We start from the raw sequence: 19,781 nt of genomic DNA on the forward strand, positions 1-19,781 counted from the left end.
GGCCTGCTCTCATTAACGCTCAGAGTCCGACTTGAAGGTCCAAGTGCAGACGTGAACCCGTGGTGAGCTCACACAGCCCCGCCCCTCTTGGAAACAGCACGTGCGTGGCAGTTACACTCTCTAGGTCCAGTAATTGCAAAACCAAAGCCCAAATCAGATGATGTGATTTCACCCACCAACAGTCCCTGCTCCGAGCCTGTAATCGTTGTTTACATTTTCCCACGTCAGTCTGTGGGAGCCCCTCTCTGCTTTTCCTCTCCCGTTGGCAGCTGGTGCTGTGAACGTTTGGTTGAAACAAACATTCTTTCTCGGGGCATGCACATCTGTCCCCTCGCTCTGGGCGGCCGGTGCACAGACTTGAATTATGCATGTTTTGGTGCGGTTTTCACGTTGGGAAGGGCAACGCTTTGGGGGGGAGGCTCCGAGGGGGACTGAAGATGAGGCCAGATTCTTCTTCTCCCCTCCACACTGAGGTGTCCCTTCGCCTTGACTTGACTGACGATGCCTCTCTGGGCACAACTGGGAGCTCACGTTACAGTAGGACTTCTGGGGCCTTTGAAGTCCCAGCTGCAGGGGCAAAGCCCATAGCGATTAGGGGCCAGCCCTCCCCCGGGAAGGACACGGCTGCGCACTTGAACCCAAAGCGCAGTGAGAAAGGAGCACCTGGCTGAAATGGAAGCAAAGAATGCGACTTTGGCTCCGAGCAGAAGGGGGTTCATTTAATCCCACAAGAATGTTCATTTCTACACAGTGCTGGGTTCAGAAAAACCCAAACTTCAGAAAATAAACACGAAACCAAAAAAAACCAAAAAAAACAAAAAAAACCTTCAGACCTGCCAACACAGCAAAGGAATATGCCTGAGTTCCCTCTAACACCGTCGGGGCGCCAGCGCAAAAAGCGGGTCAGCAGAGGCTCATCTCGGGATGACGGGGAGATGTTTTCCTTCTTGTCGCCCCGGTGTCACCAAGCTTCCGCAGACGCCCGCACAGTCTCACTCTCTCCATCCCTTCCCTCGCCCGCTCTGGCCGTCTACACCCAGGCCTCGTTTCCCAGAGGCGGTGCCTCATCCAGGTGTGGGCGCGTGTGCACGCGTTCTGGTTTTAGCATCCTCGCTCCATCGGCGCTTTCCCATCACCTTAGACCGGCGGTTCTCACACGGGAGCCGCACCCCAATGGGCCGGAGGGCTCGTTAACACACGGGTGGCAGGGCTCTGTCCCCCAGCTTTCTGAACCACCAGGTCAGGGTGGGGCCGAGGGCGTCTTTGCATCTCTAACAACCTGCCGGCTGACTCTGATGTTGCTGGTCAAGAGACCACACTTTGAGAATCACGGGGATACCCCAACCCGCTTGACTCTGAGACCGATCGGAGCTAAGGTGAACTGTCGTGTTGTTGGAAAAGGTCCCTGGACTGAAAGTCGCAAAAAGAGCCAAGTTTGAGCTCTAGTCAGACCACCAACTAGCTATGCGACCTTGGGCAAGTCCCTGGAGCCCAGAGGTTCTCAATCTGCACCACGCTTTGGGGTCACACGGCAGCCCTTTCTAAAGGGGATGCCAGATCGCACCCGCGACGCATGGCACCAGGGCAGCCGCATGCCGTAAACGCTTTGCGGGTGACTCTCCTGTGCTTCAACCTCTCTGAGCCCCAGCTTCGCCCTCTGAACGATGCGTATGATCCCTTTTACCTCATGGGACCACTGAGAAGGAAAAGCATAAATAAATATTGAAATCCCTTCATAAATGACAGAGAGCTGGTCAAACAGAGGGTAGGTGTTACTTTCCCCGGCAGAAAACATATTTAAATTGTAACGGAGGTCACCAATACCTCCGCTGGTATCCAAGCAGGACAGATACTTTCTGGCACAAATGAAGCTGTTGGAGAAGCTTGGAGGATTAGGAGAGCGTTTTAAAAGCGTCTCTCTTTTCCACCCAGTGTAAGAAAGTTCAATTATTCTTGGTAACTACCCAGTGCTTTGGTGACCCTAACGGACTCTAAGCCAGGAGTCGGCAAACTTTTCTGCAAAAGGCCAAATACCCGCCAACAGCTGGGAGCCTGCTGGGGATTCTCTCCCTCCTTCTTGCTCTCTCCCTCTCTCTCAAAATAAATACACTTAAAATAAATACATAAAAGGCTGAATAGCAAATACGGTAGCGTTTGCTGGCCTTGCGCAGCTCTCTTGCAACAGCTGAACTCCGCCATTGTAGCCTGACGGCAGCCCCAGGCGACTGGCAAGAATGGGTGTGGCTGCGTGCCAATAAAACTTTATTTGCAGCAACAGGTGGCAGGCCGGGTTGGGCCCGCGGTACTGTAGTTTGCCAACGGCTGCTCTGAACTTTCCATGAAGATACAAAAAATGTTCAAGGTCGACTCAAGGAAGCTACCGGGCATCTTTCGGGTGAAATGTTGCAAGTGAAGAGCCGCGCTCTGTTTGCGCTCTGGTGTGCAGGCTGGCGGCGGGCTAACGGAGGGCCAGGCAGGGCACACTGTAGGAGGGTCGGAAGAGCAGCCTTCCGAATCACCGGTTGGCGCCGGGTGTATGCCCAAATAAGATGACTGCAGTCTTCCCGGGCACGCAGCTAGTTCTCAGAAAGAAAGAGGTGGATGTCCCCGCCTGCCTGACATTGTTGCTTTCTGCTTCAAGGCGGGGGACACTCTTTCCCGGCCACCCAGAGCACGTACACCCTGTCTTTGCCTAACACTACAGATCTGCAACCAGCTTGATGAAAATCTCACCCATACTATCCCAAGGCAGGGTCCCTGTGTCCACGCTTTGTAAATCCCAGGCTGCCCTCTGCACAATTAGAGCAGGCGCAGAGCATCACGCAGCCGTGCGGTGACCGGGACGGTCTGGGGGCTGAGAAGTCAGACTCAGGGACCCCACACCAAGTTGCTCTCCGCCTCGTTCCTCTGGACAGGCTCCTTCGGGGACCCAGTCACCACAGCCACTGCTGCTTCCTGCCCTGGAAGTCCCCCTTAGAGATCTGAGAGCTGGAAGTCAACTTGCTCAAACGTTACTCTGCACACAAAACCCCTGGAAAATGCAGATTCAGACTCAGCAGGCCCGAGCGGGGCTCAGACCACTGCACTTCCCACCAGCTCTGGTGATGCAGGAGAGGTTAGTCCCTAAATGTCATTCTGGTTGTCAAGCAGAAGGAAAGGCCCTTGCCTCACAGATGATGTGCTGTAAGTCCCATCAAAGGGGATTCACTTCTCCCAGGCCCCTCAGCTCTGAACAGAAACTCCTGCCCCCAAAGCAGCGCTTCCCAAGGACTGGTCTTTGCGACCCTGGTCTTTCTAATTCGCTAACCACGGGAGCCATGCTTTCTGCCGGGGGGGGGGGGGGGGCGGGCCAGAAGCATCCTGTGGACACTTTGGAAAGCGCACCCCCCCACCCCTCCCCAGCCCCCCGCACGCAGACCCACGGGGCGGGTTCTCCCATCACTGTGGAGACTCCCACCCCATGAGCACCTCGCTCCCTCCCTGGAGGGATGGAAATAGCCCGCAGCCACTCCTGGAAATGCTCATCTTTCTGGGGACAGGCTGAAGTTTGAGAAATGTCAGGAAAGGAAACCAGCGCATCAAAAGGAAGCTAGCTCCAATTTCCGCTCGGGTCGGTACCCGCTGGGAACAGGTGGGAGCCCTGAGTGAGCGTGTGTGAAATGAACATGGGCCCGCGCAGAAGGAAGGAATGTTCCACCACCAGCAAGCGTCCTCTGGATGCAACCTGTCCCGGGCAGCCTGCAGGACGAGAGTTTATGTATGTGTTTCCAATTTCTCTGACAGAGCCTGTTTAGATTGAGGGCGGCCGTTTAATCTTTGAAATATGTGTTCCATAACAGATCCTGGAATCGCATGGAAATTGATCTTCATTCCGTGAGCCAAACCCTGACGAAAGGGGTTTGGAAATCCCCACAAGGTGCTCTTTGCTTATTGTTCATTGGGAAAGAGAAGACCATTTCTTTAATGAAACGCGACGTGGAGGGCCTGCCAAGAAGAGACACTCCCGCTCTACCTTCCCAGATGGTAGGTAGCTTCTTTCTAGCCAGTTAACTACCAATGAACTGGGGACAAGCTGTAACGATGGGCGTGCCGGGCTCCCCTGCGCTCGGCCAGAGCACGGGTCCCAGGAGGACGTGGAGGTCTCCGGTCCCGTCTCGGTCCTGTCTCAATTCGCGAAAGCCCAGGAAGAAGCCCGTCGACCCCCGGACGTTTCTCTGCAAGGTCATTCTTGGTCGCTGTAGCTAAGCTCCCAGAGTTACAACTGATGGGTCGTCACCTTTCAGACAGATCCTGTTCGTTCGTTCTCCCCCTCTGGTTTTTAAACTACATCGTGTTGAGGGGAAATAGCCAAGGCCCACAAAAGGCTGGTCTTTGAGGAGTTTTACCAATGAGACTTATTTCTACATCAACACCGTGCTAGAGAGGTTTTTCCGTCTGGAGGTACAGCAGTATTGGGTTTTCCGGTCTGACAATAAGGAGCACAGTCTTGTGACTTGTGACCTCTCGTTCCACATCTTAGGCCAATCAATAGTTCCGTTACCCCCCACACCTTCTTATGCTTTTCTCTTCTCTGGGCCAATACAAAGCTACGGAGAACTGGAATTTCTCACCGAGTTGTTTCTTTTCTAAGCATTTCCCGTTAATTTGGAGTCAGTGAGACCTTTTCGACACCCCTGAAGAGATCTGAGTTTTTGTTTGTTTTGTCTCATTTCGGCAGTTTGGAAATGACTGTAGAGCCTGGAAAGAAGGCAGCTGGTCAGCCCGACGTGTGTCACTTTTCGGGGTCTTAAAATTCAACCAAAGCGCAGGTCCTCTGACAACACAAAGTCGGCTTCCAACTAGAGCTGCCGGGAGGGCTCCGTAACGTGAGAAGATGAGACGACCCACCATTTTCATGGTCTGCTCCGTGCCACGTGCCTTGCATACAGCCAGTCTCTCGCCAAACTCCCGCGGCCGTGTCGTTGTCACGGGCCACAGCTCAGTCTACAGACACGGGATCATCTAGGCTCGGGGAGGTTTGACCCCTTCGCAGCGCCACACAGACACGAGGCAGTGGCGCTGGCATTCAAGTGCGGTCCTATCGGCGTGTGAGTCGGCGAGCGTGACTCCCTGAAAATTCGATACTGCAATTCTGTCAGAACGCTGGTTGTTTGTTCGTAGGGTATCTGCACTGTCAGCACGGAGCCCGATGTGGGACTCAATCCCACGAACCGGGAGATCGTGACCTGGGCTGATATCCAGAGGCAGACACTCAACGGACTGAGCCGCCCAGGGGCCCCTCGCCCCCAGCTGTACCATTTTATATCCACTCCACCGACAAATGTGTTGGCTCTGCCTCGGAAGTATATCCAGAATTCAAGAGTGTCTCTGGGGCAAGCTTCCATCGTAACTCGTGTATTTGGAACGGCCTCCGAGCCAGCCTCCTGGCTTCCAGTCCTGCTACACAACAGCCAGAATGGTTCTTGTACAGTGCAAGTCAAAGCACGTCGTTCCTCTTCAACCCCGTATCTGTACCTGGCCCTAGGGACTCTGAAGCATCTGTTTGTGTTAGCTTCCTCCCAAGGGAAAAGCAAAACCAACTTCAAATACCCGACGCTCCCTCCCTCAAGCGCCACCCATCCTGCAGCCCCCGCCCCTGGTGGGACCCCAGGAAGTTAGGCCTGTTTATACCTCAGGCCATTTGCACTCGCTGGCCCCTCTGCTGAGGACAATGCTCCCTAAGTCGTCCCCAGGCTGGCTCCCTCCCCTAATTAGAAGGGACTCCCCTCACTGCCTCTTTGAGGTCGTCAAAGGGATGTGGGCATTCTCTGTGTTTTTCCCTTCAAATTTTTGCGAAGCGGAAAACTAAAAGAAAACTGTTGGGGAAGGACATAACTCAAACCCTTGTGATTCCCAAAGTGATAGATAAAAAGCTTGAAAAGAATTACTAGACCGCTGCCCAACCTGTCCTCCCTAGCGTCTGTGCACAGGGCAGAAACACAGATGGCCTGGGGACAGCGGTCCTACCCCATCCTTGGAAATACACAGCGCCAAGTCTGAACTGTTACCTAGCTGTCACCCACCAGGCTAAGAGCAAGGGATTTTAGAGCTGACCAAACTGTTCCATCTGGGCACAAACACGCTGCAAAATCAGTATCTCTCCCATCTACAACTTGCTGCTTGAAGACTGTGCTCGTTTTATTTTTAAAAGGAAAGTTCAAACACTTAATTTTTAGTAAGGTGCCAACGTTTACACAGAGGGTTACAATTAAAAAAAAAAAACCACCACATTGCTCTGTGGTCGTTCCAACACCAAATGCGAACAGATCTCATAAAAGTCGCACGTAGGCTCATTCCCGGCACACCTAGGACGGCAAATAAATAGTTATTACTGCGTCAGCGAAAATGGAGTCTGGTTAATGTCCCCAAGTCACATATACATGCTCCCCCGTCGTGTAAATCATTTCAGAGGCTTGTGTTTCTCATCTTTTCCAGCTCGGCGTCTGATAAGGAGTCCTGAGCAGATCTGCACTTGTCGATAATCCAAAGTAACCAGTTCTCCCCTCAGTGAAACGAATTCCCCAGTTTCTGTGGCTTACCGGGGCCAAATCGAGATCTTACTGAGAGGTCTTCTCCTTTGTAAGGTCTTTGGGGAGTACCAAACAGAGAAAGTTGAGCTGGCCTGGTTCTGGGTAACAGCGAACACCGAGTATTGATTTGCTTCTAACACATTTACCTTTCCATAAATGCCACCCACGCACCTGCATTCCCGGGGGGGGGGGGGGGGAGGGTGCACCGAAACACGCAAGAAATTCATGTGTCCCTCTCGGGATGTTCTTTATGATGTCTGTCCTTCTACAACACGTTTCCTTACTAGTAGAGAGGGGGAGCAAGAAATAGGTTGAAGTGCTCTGTTAGAGAACTCCGTTTCTGTCCCGCATTTATGTTTCTTTACATAAAACACTGCTTCAGAAAGGATCCAGAAAGTTCTACAGAAGTCTAAAGGGTTTGGTTCTGGAAAAAGAAACAAACACACCGTTCTGAGAAATGTTTATTTTACTTCCACATCCCAGCTGTACTCTTCCTGCTCATCAGATCGCCAGATAGACAAGGTTCTACATTTGGCTACAGCAAATCCCTTCAGAATCCCGACCCGCGTACTTTTACAAGAAAGACTGACAAACAGCTCGGAAGCCTGCTCCCCCTGGAGTTTGTGTGAGAGCCCGGGGCCAGCAGGCGAGTGGACCGCACGGGGGACTTCGGGCTCCACGGGAGGAAGGCAACCAGCTCTGGCAGCCCCGCTGCAAACTCTCCCACCCTTGACCTTCACCTGCCTGTCTGACCATGGCCTTCTGTTGCCAAGAGCCTGAACCCCACAACAAATTAGAGGTTCGACTCATGAAGGCAAACAAGGCTATTTGCGTCAAAGTAACACTCCCAACTGTCTGCCGTGAATTTGCAGACCTCTTCTACACTAAGGCCTGGGAGGAGGACAGAGCACAGCCCCCCCCCCCCAGCCCCCACCCCCGGCTTGGTGACCTTGGCCTGGAGTAAACTATCCCTTCATTCCTCTATGGCCTCATCTGGAGGAGGAAGTTCTGTGGTTTCACTGCCCTTTGGCTATCCGTTCACGGTTTCGTGTTCCCTTTTGAAGCTCCTTGTTTTAGCTGAAGGGGCTTTCTGGATTATACAAACCCAGGCTGTGACTAACACTCTTTCGGGAGGCCACGCAGGAGTGAGCGGGAACTACATGAAGCAATCTTTAAGACCTCGTAGGATTTCAAGTCCAGGAGAACCCAGCTTCACTTGCACACGCTCCATGGAAACCCCAGTAACAACGCTACTATTGGGATCTGTGACTCGACACTTAACGTGCCGTGAACGGGACACCAAGACCAAATTCTCTAGTACCGACCAGTGTTTCCACACTGAAGTGGCTATTTGATATCATTCTGGAGGGGGCCAACCGATCACAGAAACAAGTTTTCCAGTGTTTGTCAGCACGCTCTGACTTCACTTTTTTGAACCCAGAGGACACAGCAGTACATTTTCTTGTATCAACCGGAAGTTTCACAGAAACCCGCTAGTCGCTAGGTTTTTATACAAGACGAGCATTTTTACGAGGGTTGAGAAACGATGGCTTCCGATTGGGAGTTCTAGGTCAGATCTGAGAGAAGGGGTGGGGAACCGCTCGGCGAGTGGGAGAATGTCTGGAGGGTGTGGCAAGAAAGAGAGTAAGGAGGACAGGGAGGACACCAACAGAGACATGATGATGGCATCCAATCCAGGGGACAGTCTTCCCTCCCAAGGACCAGTCCCTCTTCCTTGTTAGAAGAATCCAAAGTTCATTCAGAGAGTACCAGGCCTCACTAAAACTTCCCCTTCCCACGCTCACGTGCAGCCAGGGGGAACCATGGGACCAAAGTCCGGCCAATGGACATCGGCTGGGCACCCGTGGGCAAGTTCTGCTTCCTGGGCACAGGCATCGCACCTTGCTACGTGTCTCCTCCTCCCGCTTCGTGCCTAGGAAGCCGACGGCCCGGCTGGCAGCCGGGTAACAGAGAGCCCGGCCTGTGACTGAGGCTACAAGCCAGAGGACGAAGGACAGCAGACAACAATAGCAAAGCGTACGGCTGCTGGGTGGTAATGCGGAGACACGCGAGAGTGCCCGACCCCCGGTTTCTCGTTCAGCTCGTCACTGTTCACGGGATTTCTCTCTGGCCGCCAGACACACACCTGGCACGTCAGTATCCGAGACCGAGATCGCAAAGGGCGCGGGCCACTCGGTGAGAAGGGGGTAGCGGGGACACACGTGACACGCTCCCGGGGGCGGACGTACTCACACCGGTGCCACAGCGGACCGGAACCGCAGCTCGGTTCCTTCTCACAGAAAGAGCCGAGTCCCGACTAAAGGGACAAATACACCGTTAAGTTCAACACGAAGGTGCCCAGTGCTCCGAGTGGCGGTCTCCAATTTAACTCTGCCCTTCTGTGCTCTGACTGCGAGCATGAAAGCGCGCGCTCAGACATTAGAGCCGGACGTTATGCATCCTACAGAGAAGATAATGGAACAGATTTAGAATCAATTTAGCATTTCTCTCGCAATCCATTTGGAGGAGTTCCCACTGAGACTTCGTATGCCTCACCCTCCCTGCAGCCGTATTTAATAAGAGCTGAGAGGAAAAATAAGTAGTAACACTGGGTGGCCGGCTTTGACTCTCACGTACGCTATGTGGAAATTGAAGCACGCTTACGGCAAGCTGGCAGCATACAGGATATGGCCCGTGGAAAATGCCGGACTGATCAATATTTAAGAATGCACAGGCCACGGCGATCAACAAGTGAGGTACATACAACAGGGACGCGAAACCATGAGCAGGTGCGTATACCCTCAAAATCGCGGCGGGTCCCTTCGTGCGGGAGGAAACACGCGTAGCACTAAACGCTCGAACAGTGAGTTCACGGTGTGGTCCCGAGATGCTGGTGTTGCACCGAGAAAGGGTTTCTCACAGTCAGCGGAGCAGAAGCCCCCGGATGTTGGTGCACAGACGGATGAGAGCAGGAGCAAGACAACGGGATGGTGACGAGTGAGCCCACTGGCATTTGTGCAGCTTTCACTCGGTTCACATTTAATTTCTTTTTCTTTTCCGACAAAGTAAGTGCAAACATCTTTAATCCAATTCAGTAAAATAGCAGCAACACTTCGGGAACCAATAAATAAAGATGCTGACAGGCCAATACCCCTTGGCCTCTTAGACTCAAAGCTTCCCAAACAGCCTTAAACAGAAGGGGCAAGCGTTTCTTGACTCAGCATTTGTGTTCTGTGTCCTTGTACAAACCACATCGTTTACACCCACCCACATGCTCCCACGGCAGTTAATAAACTCATTAAGAAACACAGCTGGAAACTCATAAGGGGTTAAAGCTATAAAATGCCTACTCGTGGATGTCTTTAAAACACACACACACACACACACACACACACACACACACCAGGTTTTATCCTCCTTTCGTTCAAACAAAGCTTTTGTTTCCACTGCCCCTAGCGTATAATTGTTCATTAGGATAATAACATATCATTTGTTTATTTCTTTTAAAATGACACAGTTGTGTTTCTCTCAAAATAAATGCCACCTTGTTTCTAATTAAACATGATGGATTCAGGGTCCTGGTTTGCCATCTGGGCCATATGTCTCAAAACATCCTTTTTCGTGATGATGCCAAGAAGTCTCCTGGAGAAGAAACAAAATACAGAAAAGAGGTCAGCCTTACAATATTGACCCACGCATGTCCTAAACCCCAGTGACTTTGCCACTTGGACACACAGAGACACTTCCCAGCTTCCCTTCAGTTGGGTGGGGGACAACTGAGTGGGCTCTGGCCAACGGCACGTAGGTAGAGAGGAGAGATGCCCCAATCGACGCCCATTATCAATGGACTCCAAAACCACTCAGCAAATGGTCACTGGAAAACAAAAAATTCCCGAAAGTATCCATCCACAGATGACGTACACAGAGAAAAATGTCTCTTTATAATGGAGGGCTCCAGCCGCCACCACCTCAGGAGATAGAGCTTATCACCAACAAGGTTGGAAAAGCTGACATTATGACGTCATCTACGGTGGCATATCGCCAGAAACTACTTACACCAAATCAAACCATGAGGAAGCAATCAAACAGATTCAGAATGTGAGACTACTGATTTGGATTCTTCAAAAAAAAAAAAAAATCTATGTTATAAATAACAAACAAAAAGAGACAAGAGACTGTTCTAGACTAAAGACTAAAGAGGAAAAACAACCAAATGCAATGTGTGAAGCTTGAAGAATTCTGGATTGAAATCTGATATGAATTGGATATTGAATGATACACTGAGTTATTGTTCATCTTGTATAATTATGGGTTAGTGGTTATATAAAAGAATTTCCTTAACTCTTAGAAGATGTATGCTTGTGGGGCACCTGGGTGGCTCAGTCGGTTAAGCACCCAACTTCAGCTCAGGTCATGATCTCACCGTTTGTGAGTTCCAGCCCCACGTCAGGATCTGTGCTGACAGCTCAGAGTCTGGAGCCTGCTGCGGATTATGGGTCTCCCTCTTTCTCTCTGCCCCTCCCCCGCTTGTGCTCGCTCTCTCTCAAAAATAGATAAATAAACTTTAAGAAATGCTTAAAAAAAAAGAAGAAGAAGATGTATGCTTGCTTCGCAACTGCCAAATCTCGGAAGCACCCAAGATGGCCTCCTCAAGGTGATGGATACATAAACCGTGGTCCATCCAGACAGTGGGGTATTATTCAGCGCTGAAAAAAAATGATCTGTCAAGCCATGAAAAGCCATAGAAGAACTTTAAATGCACATCACTAAATGAAAGAAGCCAGTCTGAAAAGGCTACATACTGTGCGATTCCAACTCGATGACATTCTGGAAAAGTCAAAACTATGGAGACAGGAAAGAGATCAGCAGTTGCCAGGGCTTAGAGGGAAGGAAGGAGGGATGAAGAGGAGACAGAGGACTTTCAGGGCAGTGAAACTACCCTGTAGGACACTATAAAGATACATGTCATTCTCCATTGATCAGAACGCACAGAAAGTACAACAGCAAGGGTGAGCCCTAAACTACAGACCTTAGTTAACATGTCAATATCAGGTCACGGGAGGCAACAAACGTAACAAGTGCAAGACATTAACAAGGGAAATTGAAGGGATGAGAGGATATATGAGAACTGTGTACTTTATGCTCAGTTTTTCTGTAAACCCAAAACTGCTCTAATAAAAAATAGTCTGTTAATTAGGGGCGCCTGGGTGGCTCAGTCGGTTGAGCGTCCAACTTCGGCTCAGGTCATGATTTCGTGGTTCGTGGGTTCGAGCCCCGCGCCGGGCTCTGTGCTGACAGCTCAGAGCCTGGACCCTGCTTCAGATTCTGTGTCCCCCTCTCTTTCTCTCTGTGCCCCTCCCCGGCTCACAGTCTGTCTCTCTCTGTCTCCAAACTAAATAAACATTAAAAATTTTTTTTAATAAAAAAACAAAAATAGTTTTCTGGGGGCATCTAACTCAGTCAGTTAAGCATACTACTCTCGATTTCAGCTCAGGTCATGATGTCACCGTTCGTGAGTTCAAGCACTGCGTCGGGCTCTGTGCTGACAGCTCGGAGCCTAGAGCCTGCTTCACATTCCGTGTCTCCCTCTCTCTCTGTCCCTCCCCCGCTCACGCTCTGTCTCACTCTGTCTCTCAAAAATAAATAAATGTAACCAAAAAAAATAGTCCATTAATTAAAGAAAACACCCTTGTGGGAGAAACGTGGTTGCCTGAAGGGAGAGGGGTGCTGGTGAAGAAGGATAAAGCCGGGAATTGTTTTCTGTCCCAGCTGTTTAGAGTCGCTTGGCTTCAACTGAGTTCAGAGATGACCTGAAATACATTTCTAAAATTTATCAGAACGCAGTAAAGCAAGATGCTGTCCTACTAAAGCCGCCCGGAGGACTTAGCTCGGGCCGCCGTAACAGCACCCCACAGATGAGGTGGCTCAACAACAGAAATGACTGTTCTCACGGTTCCCAAGACTAGAAGGCCCGGGTCAAGGTGGTGGCCGGTTTGGGGTCTCCGGAGGCCTCTCTCCTTGGCTTGCAGGCAGCCACCTTCCTGCCGTGTCCTCACAGCCCTGCTGCCTCTTCCTCTTCTTCTAAGGACGCCAGTCTTATCAGATTAGGGCCCCGGCCTCGCGCCCTCACTCACCCTGACCTCTTAAGGGCTCCATCTCCAAACACGGTCATGCTGCAGGTTAGGGCTTCAACATAGGAATCTGGGGGGATACAATTCAGTCCCCAGCCGTTCTTCCACTGCATTTAAAATCAAAAAGGGACAGGAAACAGGCGAGCAGCTTATGCCTACAATCGCCACTAGCAGAGGTGTGGTGGGAAGACAAACGGGAGGGGTGTGAGGCAGGGAGGGCTCTGCTGCTGGCGATCGCAAGCAGACCGTCTCTCAACCGACACCGCTCTTTTGTCCTCGGACGTTTTCTTTCTTTTCTTTTCTTAACATTTATTCATTTTTGAGAGACAGAGAGAGAGCACAAGTCGGGGAGGAGCAGACAGAGAGGGAGACACAGAATCCGAAGCCGGCTCCAGGCTCCGAGCTGCCAGCACAGAGCCCGACGCGGGGCTCGACGCCACGAACCGCGAGATCGTGACCTGAGCCGAAGTCGGTCGCTCAACCGACTGAGCCCCCCGGACGCCCCCGTCCTCGGACGTTTTCTACTTGAAAGCCTGGCTCAGGACATTCCCCTCTAGAACCCCTGGGTAGTACCACCTGAACTGGAGTGTGTCCACATTCCCTAGTAGATGACAAACTCCCTGGCTTTATTAGTTTTCAGACACCTCTTGAGCTTTCTCCGGGTCTCAACCAGATGCTCAGTGAGATGGTGATTAAGGCAGTGTTGCTTTGAAAAAGTTTGACCTGCTCGTGTTTGCAGAGCGATAGGGATTCTATTCCACGGGCCCCTCCCTTATCCCCGAGGCCTGGTTCTGTTGCCCCACCTTCACCAGGGAGCGGGCCAGGCAGCCTCCCCTTAAAGCTCTGTAACTACAGCACCTCCAAGTCAAGCTGCTCACAACACTCCCGGGGACATGCGACTTCAGGAGCTGCCTCGGCCTCAGGCCTAAATTGTGCCTTGGCCTGCAACAGTAATCGCTGCGAAAGAAGAAAGCTCAACATCTACAAGAAGGAGGCAACATCAAACCCGGCGGAGATCATTAGTGGCGTGAAATGTCCTATTCGGCTAAAGTCAAGCGTTCAAACTTCCAGCCCCTTTGGGGAGTGGCCAATCTGTGACCGTGGACGTATGAGATGAGGGTAGCCGGGCTCTTCTGAGAAGGCCATCCGTCCAAGTCCCGGGGGCCCGCCTAGCAGACTCAGGGAAGGCGGACACGACGTCCCCTGCCCGCCTGCCCTTTCGATATCCTCTGGGGGGAAGACCCCACCCAAATGCAGTCTCCGCCACCGGAAGTTCCCAGACTCGGGCATTCTGGGGACAAAGACTTCGGTGGTTCCTGGTCTGGCTTCGAGACGATGCAGGCCGACAGGGCGAGCTGGGGCTCTCCCCGCGAGCAGGGAAGGCACATGGTGACGGAATACATCAAAACCGCGAGCTGGCTCAAGACATGCCTGTCCTGGCTGAAAGCCCGAGGAGATGAAAGGCCCGCAAACAAGGATCCCTTGCCAGCAGTAACGTATCAGCATCTGTGTTTGTTTAAAATATGTAGAGCGAGAGAGAGTGCGATTTTGTTTTCTCGCAGAACATTCGGAGCCAATTTCGGCACCCAGATCTTCACAGGAAAACCTCATGGGGCTGCGTGAGGTGTGAGCGGGCGTTAAGGGCAGAATTTCCTGCCAGAACTGGAAATTCCACGATAACTGACATTGGATTATTATTTTAAAGGAAAAGAGAAACTGCTATGCACTTGAGACTCGGCGGGTGATCACAGTGGTATTTATGCCAAGCACTAGAAATTCAAGTATGTAGATGGGCTTCAGGGTTTTGCAAAGTGGAGTCCTGACCGGCAGCAGCACCGGGGAGCTTGCTGGAAATATATATTCGCAGGCCCCTCCCAGACCTAAGGGATCAGTCACTGCAGTGGACCCAACACTCCCGGTTTAACCTGGAGCTTGAATCCCCAGGGGGATTCTGCGACCCACCGAGTTCCTTTCAAATACACCAGCGGAAGTGATCTCTAGCCCCAAACGCGTATTTATTCCTTACTGATCGTCCCTCCTGTGTGCAAGACACCCGCCCTGGCTGCAGCCAGAGCTGAGGACGCTCGTCGCGTGGGCTGGGAATTCTCGGGGTCAGTGCGCACATACGGCCCCTCGTACAGCCCGACGCTGCTGTGGCCGGGACAGCAGGAAGGAAACGAGGGAACCAGGAGCACTCACGTGGCTATTCCCAGGCATCCAGTCCCCGGTCACTCAAGTCCACGGCTGGTGACATTTTGGGCCAGTGACTCTTTGTTGCAACGGGGGCCGTCCCATGCCTCTACCCACTAAATGCCAGGAGCATCCCCTGTCCAGTTGTGACACCCAAAATCTTAGGGGGGAGCAAAATCGCCCTGGTCTAGAACCGTCGGGTCAAACTGGAGCATGGGCTCTGCAACGTAAACTACGTTAGGGAGTTAAGGCCCTGAGTGCACTTAGGGGCCGGAGTCTCCAGGACCCATGCCCCGGCTCTTCTCAGTCTACAGAGGAATAAGCCGGGCAGCCGACCCTATGCTCCAGGCCACCCTCACTCAGCCAATCTCGTCCCCCACCGAAGCTGCTGAAGCCGTGGGATTCGGGGAGCACCGCGGAGCCCAAAGAATGGCCCTCGAGGCGCCGCACCTCTCCCGCCATCATGAACCTTTGATCTTCGAAATGCCAGTTTCCCGGTCTGCGGTTACACAAAGCAAGAGGTACACCGCCGCCGCGGCAGAGACGATGCCACGGGGCCGCCAAATCTCTCAGCTCTACGGTAACCGTTGTTGTGAAAACGCGAGGTTGTTTTGAGCAGACTGCTGTATTAGGGAACAATTTGAGCAATTTGAGCACGATGTGAACTCCACATTTGCATGCGGGTGATTTCATCCGGGAGACGTTCCAGGTGCGTGCAGAAAACTGCACCCAGCTGAAGCCAGGGGCACAGGAATACAGCCCACCTTGAACAACACGGGTTTGGGCTGCTGAGGTCCACTTATATGCGGATTTGTTTCAAGAAGTACAGTGCGGTTCTATAAACGTTGGGTCTCTTCCCTAGGATTTTCTTACTGACGCTTTCTCTGGCTTACTTACCGTAAGAACACAGTATATAATACATAGAACAGACAAAATACGTGTTAATCGACTGTTTACATTATCGGTGTGGCTTCGGGTCAACGGCAGGCTCTCGGTAGCTACGGCTCTGGGGATTCAAAAGTTCTACGTGATCTCTGACCGCGCGGGAATTTGGCGCCCCCAGCCCGGTGTCGTGCGAGGTCCGACTGTACAGCGCTCGCAAGCTGCAGCCCTCACGACACCTACGTCTACAAAACGACTTCAAGTCGTCTTCAAGGTAAAGTGCTACCGTTGTTGTAGTATTTGTGTTTTCCTGACCATCTAACGTGCAAAAGCCGTGCTACTTTTTTTGTATCAGGTTCCCATCGTGTGTGCGTGCGCACGCGCCACCGTGGCGTGTTGCACACACAACCCTGTTTTTCTCATCAGCCCGTGCTTCGTAGCTCCCTGCACGGGGGCCTGGGCTGCGAGGAATGCGCTCCTCCCCCTTCTGACTGACCTTCAGCCTCAGGCCAGACGGCCCCCCCGCCCCCCCCCCCCCCCCCCACCAAAGCCTCTCGCACCTTCCCGGGCCCCGCGCCAAGCTCCCAAAGCTCCCGGTAACGGTCACGGTCAGGTCCTGCTCGGCGCGCTCGCTTGCCGCAGCTTCCCGACGCCCTGTCCCAAGTACCCGTCCGCCCCGGGGCAACCTCGAGGCCCTGCACGGCCGTGGCCGTGTCTCATTCCTCTTGTTCTCAGAGTGCGGCCCCAGCACACAGCCCGTCCGCGCCTGTCTGGCCACTCACCCGCTGCGCGTCACCAGGCACTGCCGGAGCCCCAGTTTCCGGAAGATGTCCACCACCGTCTCCATGGGGGTATGGTCCGTGACCGTGAACGGGCTGAGGTTTAGGACGCGCCGCAGCTTCAGCGGGTGCGGGCTGTTGGCCGGCAGCTCGGGCGGCTCCTCCGTGAAGTACATGATGGAGTTGCTCACGATGCCCTCCTGCCTCTGTCTGGCGTTCTCTGCAAAGGGCGAGCGGGAACGATAAGCCACACGAGGGCCCGTGCTTAGCAACTCCGTCGGCCCCGCACCCGCACCGACACACGTCTGCCCCCCATCCACATCCTAGACCCCCACGGGGAAGGGGTTCAGAGGGCGAACGCCACATTCCTAAGGAGGGGCTGCAGCCAAACATCTGTAAAATCGGCATCTCTCTGAAGCGAGCGCCCTACGAGGGTCCCCACGCTGTGACCTGATCGTGCACTGCCAAAGTCTCGACACGCGGGCTTGAGCAGGGTGGCTTCTTGGGGAGAACGTGCTGCCTCCTCCCGGCCTCCAGGGCCCTCCACCCTTGCTTTCCTAACAGTCCCTCACCTCATCATGGGCCCAGGTTGGACGTGACAAGAAGCCTTGCTGAGCTGCCCGACGACCCTAATAAGTTGGGGGTGTTTTCTTACAAACTAACTTTTAACTGGCCCAAGTGGCATTACGAATCCTGAGAGGAACAAAAACCATAGGACCATCCTAGGCTCCCAGCCCAGAAATGCAGCTCAATCCCAAATATGACCCTTGGGACCAAAGAAATAACCCCAGAAAAGCCACCTTCCCCCCACCTCTCGGATCTCCTCTCTTAAAAACGGACCGTGTTGGGGATTCCTCAAAGAAAGATGGTAAAACTGTGATGGTAACAATTAGCCTCTTTCTATCTGTAGGCAAGGCCACGCGAAAGCCAGCTGAAGAGAAGCAGGGTAACAGGAACTCGTTAGAAACACAGCTTTCTGCAGCACTAGAAGCCCAGGCTATTTTAAGTCACACATGAAATAAATCCATCGGTCTCAAGATATTTCTCCAAGGCGATTTTCCTTCTGTTGGAATTTTAATCTTTCTTTTGGTTCATGGGAAAAGGTTAGGAAAAATGTAGTGTGAGGCCTGCCTTAAAATGGATCCTGGTTTCGATAATACATTTCTTGCCTTCTCAGAGACTACTATTCACCTATATTGTTCTTTGAAAAATAAAATTCTAACTGCCTGCTCTCAGGCCATTTATTGCAATAGTACTCTAATGGAAAACTGGCAGCATTCGGGGTCAGGCTGAGTTTGAAAAGGGGTCTCTGTTCAAAAGAGGAACAGAGGGCCCCCTGGGCAAATGCCGGCACATGATGTCACATCACGCACACTGCACCTTTCTCTCCTCCACCAAGATGGTTCCGGCCGGAGGCACTGAGGTGAGGATACAACGGTCAGCACGGACTCGGGCTCACTTTCACAGACCGACCAAGTCTCTGAAAGGCCCACATGACAAGAACGCCACCTACTCCAACAGTCAGGTTGACTGGGTCGAGGATGGATCCTTCTCAGCACTGGATCAAGCCACAAACCTCAGTCGAGAACTGAACACGTGATTCGCTGAACCCCTTGTAAGACCCAATACGACTTCGTGAGCTGTCCAGTCCACTTGTTGAAATGAATACCCACCCTGTAGATTTCCTCTGAATCTCCCGATCGGGTTAGAAGCCCTGATGCTAATAGCAGCTAGTTCAGTGATTTCTGGCTCACCAGTACATTCCCAGTGCCTGGACGATGCCTGGTATCCAGCAGGCACGAAACAGATATCCGCCAAACGCACGCATCACTAAGCGAATGAATGAGTGAGTAGGTCTCCTGAGAGTCTGGCGGACGCGGGTCCCATGTAGAACCATGTAGAATCCAGCCCATCCCATGTAGAACCGCCATGTAGAACCCAGCCCATCCCACGTAGGAGGTGCTGCGAAGGAAAGCCCACGAACGAGAATCAAAGGCGTCGGCCGGCGTCCGAGCCGGAGACGTGAGCTATGCTCCCTGTCACTCTAAGAGTGGCGACTGCCGCTCTCTCTGGAAGGGTCTGTCAGGCCACTCTGGAATTCTGTTATCGGGACTTATCTCAATGTTCAGACTTTGGGGGCGGGGGTGCTCTGGCCAGTAACAGAAGAAACCAGCAGGAAAGCTTTTTGCATCGTTCTGCCGGGGGGAGCCATCTACTCCCGGCTCAGATAAGAAATCTTCACCGGTCACCAAGATGCCTACAACAAACTTCACGTTGTGCGCTCACAGGGGGCACAGCCTGGCTACTGCCATCCCCGCCCTGCCGGCTCCCAGAGCTGTTCCAGTACATGGCGCGTGCACGAGAAATAGTCCCCGTGGGAAAGCTTAAACCAACTTCCCGCCCAGGGGATGATCCCGTGCTACCAAGAGTGTAGACTCCCAGACCCCAGGGAGCCATGAAGACTCGTGTCGGAAAAAAAAAAACAAAGCAAAACCAAACAAAAAAAGCCCCAGGTTTACACATGTAAAAGACCTAAAAGACAAGAAGGAAATGCACTAAACATTATTAACCATGGCTTTCCATGGTCTTGAGAAAGTGGGTATCTTTTTTTTCCCCTTTTACTTCTGATTTCCCCAATATTCTATGAGTATGTATTACTTTTAAAAATAAAAATGTAATAGAGGCATCTGGGCGGCTCAGTCAGTTGAGCATCTGACTTAGGCTCGGGTCATGATCTCACGGTTCGGGAGTTCGAGACCGGCGTCGGGCTCTGTGCTGACAGCTGGGAGCCTGGAGCCTGCTTCCGATTCTGTGTCTCCCTCTCTCTCTGCCCCTCCCCTGCTCGTGCTCTGTCTCTCTCTCAAAAACAAATAAACATTAAAAAAATTTTAATAAAAAAATAAAAATGTAATAAACTCCATCTTTAGTTGTTTTAAAGATCACTTAAACTGTTCTTAATAAAGAAGATTTGTTATGTATTCTACCAGAACTAGTGTCAGTGGCCACCGCTCCTGAAAAATGAGGTACATTTTGTGAGTACTTGCTAAGGCTATTCAACTTGACATTCCATTTTCTAGCAGACAATACCATGACAATGCCAAGTACAGATAAGAGTGCTGGTAAAGTATCATGTGGAATTTAAGATACCAAACAGATGAACATAAGGGAAGGGAAGCAAAAATAATACAAAAACAGGGAGGGGGACAAGACATAAGAGACTTTTTTTATTT

General features: G+C 52.0%; 1 protein-coding gene across 6 annotated transcripts in view; it reads right to left on the reverse strand.

Moving 5' to 3' along the window:
• Window positions 1–6,152: 6,152 nt before the first annotated feature.
• CLCN4 (Cl-/H+ antiporter 4) overlaps window positions 6,153–19,781 on the reverse strand; it is a 63,878-nt gene continuing 50,249 nt past the window's right edge. For 3 of the 6 annotated variants that reach the window (XM_081793406.1, XM_081793407.1, XM_081793410.1), the window contains 2 exons: window positions 16,555–16,771; window positions 6,153–10,211 (listed from right to left, as the gene is read on the reverse strand). In XM_081793406.1, coding sequence (XP_081649532.1) covers window positions 10,121–10,211; window positions 16,555–16,771 — 308 coding nt within the window. In that variant the 3' untranslated portion in view covers window positions 6,153–10,120. The remainder of the gene's footprint in view (window positions 10,212–16,554; window positions 16,772–19,781) is intronic. The other 3 variants (XR_014136804.1, XM_081793409.1, XM_081793408.1) reach the window with 3 other exon arrangements.

This window comes from Panthera onca, chromosome X, assembly GCF_046562875.1.
Source record: "Panthera onca isolate mPanOnc1 chromosome X, mPanOnc1 haplotype 2, whole genome shotgun sequence".
Taxonomy (NCBI): Eukaryota; Metazoa; Chordata; class Mammalia; order Carnivora; family Felidae; genus Panthera; species Panthera onca.